The sequence below is a fragment of the Micropterus salmoides genome, unplaced genomic scaffold, assembly GCF_014851395.1.
Source record: "Micropterus salmoides isolate LMB-PRFRI ecotype aquatic unplaced genomic scaffold, ASM1485139v1 Ms_hic_scaffold_14, whole genome shotgun sequence".
Classification (NCBI taxonomy): Eukaryota; Metazoa; Chordata; class Actinopteri; order Centrarchiformes; family Centrarchidae; genus Micropterus; species Micropterus salmoides.
This window is the reverse complement of record NW_024040485.1, coordinates 5814972-5824764: the sequence shown is the minus strand read 5'-3', so window position 1 is coordinate 5824764 and position 9793 is coordinate 5814972. Positions and strand designations below refer to the sequence as shown.

At 43.1% G+C, this 9793-nt stretch overlaps 1 protein-coding gene across 3 annotated transcripts in view; it reads right to left on the bottom strand.

Annotated features, from left to right (window-relative positions):
- Window positions 1-2223: 2223 nt before the first annotated feature.
- Window positions 2224-9793, bottom strand: part of LOC119901713 (enhancer of polycomb homolog 1-like) — a 28285-nt gene continuing 20715 nt past the window's right edge. For 2 of the 3 annotated variants that reach the window (XM_038717319.1, XM_038717316.1), the window contains 6 exons: window positions 9285-9433; window positions 8472-8899; window positions 6029-6150; window positions 5769-5907; window positions 4342-4819; window positions 2224-3811 (listed from right to left, as the gene is read on the bottom strand). In XM_038717319.1, the coding sequence (XP_038573247.1) occupies window positions 3739-3811; window positions 4342-4819; window positions 5769-5907; window positions 6029-6150; window positions 8472-8899; window positions 9285-9433 (1389 nt within the window). In that variant the 3' untranslated portion in view covers window positions 2224-3738. The remainder of the gene's footprint in view (window positions 3812-4341; window positions 4820-5768; window positions 5908-6028; window positions 6151-8471; window positions 8900-9284; window positions 9434-9793) is intronic. The other variant, XM_038717317.1, reaches the window with a different exon arrangement.

Here is a 9793-nt window from a genome sequence, read left to right as displayed (position 1 = left end):
AGACAACAGGTGGAAATTATAGGCAATTAGCAAGACACCCCCAATAAAGGAGTGGTTCTGCAGGTGGTGACCACAGCCCACTTCTCAGTTCCTGTGCTTCCTGGCTGATGTTTTGGTCACTTTTGAATGCTGGCGGTGCTTTCACTCTAGTTGTAGCATGAGACGGAGTCTACAACCCACACAAGTGGCTCAGGTAGTGCAGCTCATCCAGGATGGCACATCAATGCAAGCTGCGGCAAGAAGGTTTGCTGTGTCTGTCAGCGTAGTGTCCAGAGCATGGAGGCGCTACCAGGAGACAGGCCAGTACATCAGGAGACGTGGAGGAGGCCGTAGGAGGGCAACAACCCAGCAGCAGGACCGCTACCTCCGCCTTTGTGCAAGGAGGAGCAGGAGAAGCACTGCCAGAGCCCTGCAAAATGACCTCCAGCAGGCCACAAATGTGCATGTGTCTGCTCAAACGGTCAGAAACAGACTCCATGAGGGTGGTATGAGGGTTCAACGTCCACAGGTGGGGGTTGTGCTTACAGCCCAACACCGTGCAGGATGTTTGGCAAATTCGCCCTGGCACCCTGTGCTCTTCACAGATGAAAGCAGGTTCACACTGAGCACATGTGACAGACGTGACAGAGTCTGGAGACGCCGTGGAGAACGTTCTGCTGCCTGCAACATCCTCCAGCATGACCGGTTTGGCGGTGGGTCAGTAATGGTGTGGGGTGGCATTTCTCTGGGGGGCCGCACAGCCCTCCATGTGCTCGCCAGAGGTAGCCTGACTGCCATTAGGTACCGAGATGAGATCCTCAGACCCCTTGTTAGACCATATGCTGGTACGGTTGGCCCTGGGTTCCTCCTAATGCAAGACAATGCTAGACCTCATGTGGCTGGAGTGTGTCAGCAGTTCCTGCAAGAGGAAGGCATTGATGCTATGGACTGGCCCGCCCGTTCCCCAGACCTGAATCCAACTGAGCACATCTGGTCTCCATGTCTCGCTCCATCCACCAACGCCACGTTGCACCACAGACTGTGCAGGAGTTGGCGGATGCTTTAGTCCAGGTCTGGGAGGAGATCCCACAGGGGACCATTCGCCACATCAGGAGCATGTCCAGGCGTTGTAGGGAGGTCATACAGGCACGTGGAGGCCACACACACTACTGAGCCTCATTTTGACTTAAGGACATTACATCAAAGTTGGATCGGCCTGTAGTGTGGTTTTCCACTTTGATTTAGAGTGCGACTCCAAATCCAGACCTCCATGGGTTGATAAATTTGATTTCTATTGATAATTTGTGATTTTGTTGTCAGGACATTCAACTATGTAAAGAAAGGAGTATTTAATGAGATTATTTCATTCATTCATATCTGGGATGTGTTATTTTAGTGTTCCCTTTATTTTTTTTGAGTAGTGTCAAACTGAAGCAGACAGAATTTTACTCAAATTAAATGTCAAACGTAATTAATCTTAATTTATGCAACTTGAGCCAACAAAAATATTAATTTTAGAAGAATGGAAATTAAACAATCTCCAAGAGGCACAAGCACCTCCATTCATTCAAACTATCACCACTGGGCAGTTTTGTTCAGCAATTTGACTGAGGATGCTTCCACTTCAGATGGACAAAATCCAATATAAAAGACCCATATCTACATACAATTAAGAGCTAGGTACAGCAGTGAGAGAATGCAGGTAATAATAATAATAATAATAATAATAATAATAAAAAGTCAATGGTGAAAGTACATTAAAACATCTCTTAGAAACTAAATATTTAGTGTTAGAACGGGTATGTTCAGCCTTTTTAAACAAAACTTTAAATACACAGAGACCTTACAGAGTCAAACCCTGTGCATTGAACATTCTGACCTCTGACTTATCAGGAGCTGACCCAAAACTAACCAGCCGCCACCACCACCACCACTTTAAGCCTTAAAAATTATAGATGTTGGTTTGCTGCCAAAGCGGCTAGCAGAAAGATTTCTGCTCACTTCTAACATTCATGTCTTTTCCTGAATACAGACACATGAACCAAAACCCCGCAAACAGATGAGATTGTAGGTGGTTGATTACAAGCTAAAGGGGACAGACAAACAATCACAGCCAAAGTTTGACAACATCTGGCTGGTGGGTGGCAGACATTCCCCGACAAGACATTACTACACTGCATTCAAGATTGTTCACTTTGATACATTAAAAGACAGACGACAAAAAATGAGACATGCTAGTCAAAACACATAATGCCCTGGATTTTTATTTCATTTTGTGACAATTCAAGAGGATTCTTAGTCTTTCCGTGTGTGTAGGTCTACAAAAACAAAAACTCATGAATCAACTGGGCCACTGGAATGGGCATTGGGATTGTGGTACAGACAAAGAAAAACTACAAGTAGCCTTGTTCAGTACCAAACTCTTCACAGAAGAGAGCGATTTTTTTTTTTTTAAAGGTTTTTTTTTTCCCAAATGAAGGCACCCGATAACTTGTGGTTCATGGCCTTGCAGCCTTCTGGAGAGTTTTTTAAAAGTAGAGCGATTTTTTTCTTTTCAATTAATACATGTTTCTTCCTTATTATGTAGAAGCTGGAATGATAAATGTCAGTTACTGCATTTTTTTACTCCTATTTTTTTAGATCACAAGTAACAAAAGAATGATGTCTTGAGAGGGGAAAAGTGGATACAAAAATATTAAAGTTAAAAAAATTATACAGGATGTAGGGGCTCATCTTTTACAGAAAACAAAAGTAAATGAGGCCATCTGGGGCAAACCAGAGACCAAAATCATACAAAAGCAGCATCAATCAATTTAAAAAAACAAATTATATAGTGCTTAGATAAGTCAGAAGCTTCCCTTCTGGGAAAAAGTCTTCATCCCCAATGTTTTGTTACTTGTCTCAGGAATAATATATGTATGGAAGAGCTTTGTGGAAACTGATTAACCCACTGACAAACTGATGCCTACAACAAACAAATTCACACCTGTCGCCGTCTTCTACTGCCCTGCGCCTGAATCTGTATGAGTGCATGTCTCCATGGATTCAATATGACACATGGGAACATCATGGAAGAACGCCCACAAAAAAAACAAGCGAGCTCCCGGCCATGTTCACAACATCAAAAAAATGTGTTTTTTAATCTAGCTAAACACTGACTACAGCACGGGGAACCAGTGAGGGGTACAGTTGGGGGGGGGGGGAAAAAAAAAAAAAAAAAAAAAAAAAAAAAAGTAAAAACCAAAAACAAACCCTTTGTAAACACGGCACAATAAATAGATCAAACAGCAGGTTCCGCACCATGCATGTGAGGACATACATTTTTCTGTGGTACAACTTTCACACCTCATACTCGCATCAGTTGCAGTTTGTCGTTTTCTTTTTAATTTTGATTTTTTTTCCTCGAGTGCAAAACATCACAAATGAACAGTTCTGTATTCAAGTAATGTTATATACAAGAACAGGGGGTGGGGAGGGGGTATTACAAATATGCAGTACTGTACATATAATTGCCATATTAAGAATTTACAGACGATCTCTTATTAACAGTAACAAATAGGGAAATGGGGTCAGAGGGGAAAAAGAAGTTGTACGAGACGAGCATTGCAATTAAGTCCCAACAGAGTTACCATGGAAACCCAGCCTTGCCGCGCTCTTTCCACCATCACTTGCTTTCACGACTAACGAACGATGCATAGCACCTAAAAAAAAAAAAAAAAAAAAAAGGACTTGCTTCCCCCCCGTGCTGCAGACGCGAGGCTACGTAACCTCCATGGCCATTGTGTTCTCCGATAGACTGTTCAGTGCTGGCTTGTCTTGTTCATGGTTCTCCCTGAGGACAAAACAAGATGAAAGTAAGAAAAACAGCAAATAGCTGGCATTTAAAATTACTACATTAATGTACTAATCGCCACTGCAGCAACTTAAAGCAGTTATCTGGGTCGTCTCATAACCTGAACTATTAAGAACCTTGTGAGGCTTTGATACAAGGGTCTTGTTTATGTTTGTTGTATTTTACAAACTGGGGGGTTTTGGATATACACGACATTAAAAAAGGACAATTGATCTTGACTTTAAAATTAAGTTCATTCAAACTCAAAAAAGGAACAAGAGCTAGTAATCAAAAAGTAGAAGTACTTCCATCCAAATGAAAACAGCTGTGTGTTTGAGTGCAAGGCTGCAAGTGTTTTGTTTTTTTAAAGATGTGAAATGGAAGCTCTCGCGTCTTATGTGACTAACAGTTGTCACAAAGTCCAAATATACTGTAGTAACTTCTAAAAGACTGTGGATGGGGGATATTTTTCCTGGCTGACCTGGTCCACCCTTTAATGTTCTCACAATGGTTGCATGTTTTTTGCTCACCTGGGCACAATGTCCAGTGGCGAGGCCGAGGCCGTAGTGACCTTGGGTTTCTGACAGTTGGCGGTGGCGGCAGCTGCATGGGCGAGCTTTAAGGCGGATGTTGACATGGTGGCGCTCAGCGTCCGGGGGGCGTGTACACGCTTGCTGGCGGGAACACCCATACGGAGGCTGTTGTTGTTGTTTCCCAGCAGGACCTGAGTGGTGGCGGTGTTAGTGGTGTTGGCAGGGTGGGCGGTGCCGTTGTTGTTACTGGTAGTGGAGGTGGAGCTGCTGGTGGTGCAGAGGTGAAGCGATGTGGGTGTCAGGGTAGTGGTGGGTGGAGCCGGGGCAGCGGGGGAAGGGGACGCTGTGCTTGAGAGGTGCAAGCCCTTGTAGACACCTGAGGGGTGAAAAGATCCCGGGTGATGATAGGGGGGGAGAGGTGGTTGGTGACAGGGGTGGGGAGTTGGGATTTGAAAGGTTTTGATTATCAACTGTTCTTTAAGGGGGGGAAGAAAAAAAAAAAAATCATGTTATCTATATTGGAAACTTGAAGCACTAAATGCAATGTAATATGGGTATTTAAATAAATTTTTTAATGTGTACATGGTAATGCTATATTAAAAATAAGCTGTTGAGAATGTGTGCACAGGTTTAAAGGATGCCATGTTAAACCAGCTCAATGCATACTTTAACTTTAAAACTGCATATTATTAAATATCTACAGTGAGGAAGGTCATTTATGAGCTGCATTTATTCCTTTTCACCAGACTCACAAAAGAGATTAATCATTAGAATACAAATTATTTCACAGTGATTATTTGCCTCCAAGTTTTTCTGTAGTTTTATCTGTAAAGGGCAGATCCTCCGTGCACTGCGTTCATCTGCAGAATTATCTCCAATGGAAATTCCATTGTCAGTTATCTCCTAAATCCTGCAGCTTTTGTTCAATCTGCTTTGCGCTCTTATCTGTTCTTTCTGTATACCCTATTATGAACTGTAATTACTTTACACTCATCGTTTGCTTTGGCTCTTCGGTGTCACAGTATTGCACATTTTGAAGTGCACTTTAAATTGTTTTGTTTCTGTAACTTTGTTGTTGCACTATTTATCGAAATTAATATTTTGGAGGTACAAACAATCAAACTGGGAATTGTTGGCGTATCCTGCCAGTAATGAAACATTCATTACTGTCAGGATATTCAACATTGTGGTTGAGAATAATCAAGATGGTCAATCAAGTTAATCCTTCAGACCAGTGACCACCTCATTGAATAAAATGACTGTGATGCCAGTTTCCTCATATTACATGTGGAGTTTCCACCACGCTGCATAATGAGGTTTTGTCTTATTTACAGAAGACAAAACATTTTCGGCTGTCTTGTCATTGTCTCTTTTTCAAAGTCTACAACCAAGCCTACCAGCAGTTGTCTGGAGGGTTGTCATACCTGAGGGAGAGAGGACGCCATTGACTCCGCCTCCCAGGGCTAAGTCCTCCTTGGTTTTGAGAGCCAGCAGTTGGTCGGCGGTGACTAGGGCTGAAGCGGCGAACTGAGCGCTAGCCTGGTCCAATGTATTGGCCAGGCCCTGTCGGAAGGAGAAGAAAGCTATTTAAGTCAATGATGAGAGGAAAAAAAACAAAAAACACAAAAACTCAGACCATGTTCAGTTTGTGTCTGACAACCTGGACGGACTGTGGGATACTGACATGTGTGCTGTTTGTAGTGGCGGTGCTGTTGGCTTGCTGTTGCTGCTGGATCTGCTCCAGCTGCCGTTTCTGCATCAGGCCCAGCTGCTCCTGATGCTGCTGGTACTGTTCGGCTGTGAAAGCTGAGAGACAAAAGTTTGTTACGAGAGTTCGAAATGGATTTCAAATGCTGCTTTTAACACACTGTTTCTACTAATACCCAAAGCCAAGAAGACACATGCAGACAAATTCACCTCCATAAAATGTTGCTAGATGTAAATGCAGAAACAAAGCATGAGTAGTGTGTGAAGAGAAGCCACAGATGTGCTGAGTCTGAAAAACCTGAACACCTTTCTCAACATTTACAAGATACTCTTAAGTACCAGACTACATGATGGCCTGGTGATGGACAGTTGTGAAAGGAGGCTTGAATGATGAGCACTGAGCCGTTCAGATAGACCAATCACACAGTGTATGCAGCATGCAAGACATGGTCATTAGATGCAGTACAGCTATTTTTGCTAAACTGCTTGACCACGCCTGCTAGCCTCTTGCAATCTTGCAACCCAGTGGCATCAGCTCCACGTAACACTCTGAAGCATCACTGTCCAAACAGAAATCTCAGTGATGCATGAAGCTGTCTGAAACCCATTGTCTTTGCCTTTACTTTTCTCTTGAGGAAATCCCAGTACAATAAAACATGGACATAAATATCTGTTTTCAATTTACTTATGGTGAATGAACCAGCAACTTTTCCAGCACTGCCAACTCAGCAATGCACAACACACACCCACCCAATACTGCCTTCATTGTTAAGGCAGTTGCCAAAAAAACAACAGGGAAACGACACTGAAGTTCACAGACTTCAGCGGCGAGACATTTTCTTCAGCTCGGGAGAACAAGAAAGCTTGTGTGTATGCAAGTTCCTCCGTGGTCTTATTTGCGTCCCAGGTATTTATCCTGTGAATAACATGGTTTTAAGTCTTTCTTTACTGGCTTTCTATTGATTTCAAAGTCTTATTCCCGCATTTCAAGGTATTACGTGGCTTTGTGTCTCATTGAAGTATTGATCTGTTCATTCTCTCCGAGTCTTTCAGTTCTCTACTTCACAGGTTCCACGACTCCTCATCACTCTGCAGTTGGAAGTCACAGCTTGTACTCCATCTGGTACACGCTTCATTCTTGTTTCATGCAATCTGCCTCTGTCTTATTTAATCAAAATACAGTACCCATTAATTCAGCACTGCTTACAATCTACATTTACTGCTGCTCTCTGCAGCCTTAACCGCTACTGTAGTCACTCTGCACAGATGGGTTACTTGAGTTTCTTGCTAAATCTCTTGTTCATTATGTCTATCAGTTTTTCAAGAAGAATTCAGTACGCAGTTGATTTTCCTGCACATCAAAACATACACAACTCCTGTAAACTGCCTGTAGAGACATCAAGACACCAACTGCCTGACTGCCATCCCAGTACCACCACCAGGGATCTGTGGCATTTAGTTTGTATTCAACGCTCCACGCCTGTGTCTACACACCCCATCAAATTGTGCATCTCATGAATTTATTTATCAAACCCAGTTTTAATTGACACCTTGTGGACTGGGTGGGGTGGGAGGAGACGCAATGTGAATGCCAGGCAACAGCTCTATTTGATAAGCAACAAAAGCTGGAAGACAGCAGGAATAGTGTCTGTTTGCAGTCTTTTAATTGGAGGACCAAAGAAAGAATGATCACCACAATCCAGAAAGAAAAAGGGGGAAAAAAGAAAATGTGATAACAAACAGGAAGTAGTCTGACCCGTGCATCCTTTATGTCATGGATGGATAGTTGCTAATTACCTCCATGATCTAGCTTGGCTCTAAAAAGGTCCATTCACCCAGAGTAGTACACTGACACACTAGTTGCTTTTTTATGTGCCCCGGTTTTAACATCTCAATTAAATTTCATTTAAGCTTCTAGTATTCAAGAAATACATTTCAAAAACTCAAAAGAAACTAGTGTTTCCATAATCCACAGACCTTGCAAACAGCTTTCATTGAGACTACATTTTACAGGAAAAACAATCCAAGCGACACTTGATTATCCAGTAATTGGGACACTGGGGGAAAACAAACTTAACTTTTTTTAATTTCATTTTTCAAGGTTTTTCCTCAGCACAAAATTGATTTTCAACCTCCACTGCCAAACAGTTGGCATGTCTAAACACCACTAGGGCTGAGGCAGTCACTGTTTTCTATTTGTAAAATGGGGAAAAATTACTATAAAACAAGCTCATAGGTAGAAGACAAGTGGTGTCAGTGGTGTGTGTGCGCGCATGTGTCCTGTTTTCAGAAATAAATAAGGTCACTCATCAAAGCAGAAATGCCCTGCAACCCCTGGCTACCTAAAGTGCAAAGTTAAGAACAAAAACAGTATCTGACAGAAAGCGTCCATAATGTTTGAAGGCAGCCAATCCACTTACCAGCAATGGGTGCGGGAGCGGGGACAACCCTTACAGGGCGTTGGGAGCCAAAGGGCCGTCCCCCAGCCGTGGAGGCCGAGACTGGGCGCTTCAGGCCTCGACTCAACTTCCTGAATAGCGGGTGGGCATTGTCCAGCTCATGTAGTGGTAGTGTCCGTGGTCTAAAGTGCCTCCATCGACACGACTTTATATTCAACAGTATCTGACTGAGGTCCGTGGAAGAGGGAGAGGAAAGAGAGGAATTGAAGGAGGAGGAACTTCTGTCTGAGGTATTTGTTTCTGAGGTACTGGCAAACTTGTCGGTGGCCGGCGAACGTGAAGTAGTTGTAGGAGGAAGAGGAGACGGGGGAAGAGGCAGGTCAACCATTTCTGGATCCAGTCCGTGGAAAACTTTGTCATAGTCCGTGTGCGCCCTGTCCAGCAACACCCTGCGAGACAAGGAGAAGTTCAGGTCTTGTGCTTGGACACTGGATCAATACAGATAACCAGCCTAATTTGGCTGACATTTTAACAGCTTCTTTCTGGGGATATGTAAAAAGCCTTCTTATAATAAGACTAGTACTTCAACTACTAATTAATCAAGTACTTCCACGTATGTCTTTAAAGAACAAGAGTAAATGAGGAAAGTTGAGCAGTTCTTCCTTCCTTGTTGACAAATACAAGTTGTCTGCAGCTTCAACTATTAGCCATCATTTCCTATGAGATTTAAATTCATACAATATGCTACGTCCAACATACCACTGCACAAGCCATTAAGAAGTTTATAGCATGGGACAAAGTGCTAATATGCTAATCTGACGGAAGTTAACTGACCTGCCGCCTCGTCCCACGCGTCGTCGAGCCATGCCAAGACAGCGCCGCGGCACTGTGAGCGTGGTGAGACTGTAGCGAAAGCGAGCTTCTGCAAAACCGTCCTCCCAGGGTCCACACCATGGCCAGCTACCCACACGATCCTGATGAGCCTGGAAACAGACAGGATGCTGATCGTCACTCGGGGTACACTCACTTAATCTGTGACTTGCTTTACTGACTTAGTAAAGAACTTAGTCCACTGTGTGCTGTGAAATAAAATCACTTGCATGTTGAGATCAACTTAAATCTGTAAACTGAATATTTCACTATGTATTCTCCTGCTAGAAATAACCCTTCTTGTTATAATATAACAACTATGTGGATAATTATTCCTGTTCTAACCAGTGCTTGCAAAGAGCATTTAAAAGCATCTACAACCTCAGGGCACCACTGCTGGGACATCATGCCCCCTTAAACTCACCACAGTATAAAAGTAAAGCTCTGATATGCTTTTTATTTCAACTGGATTA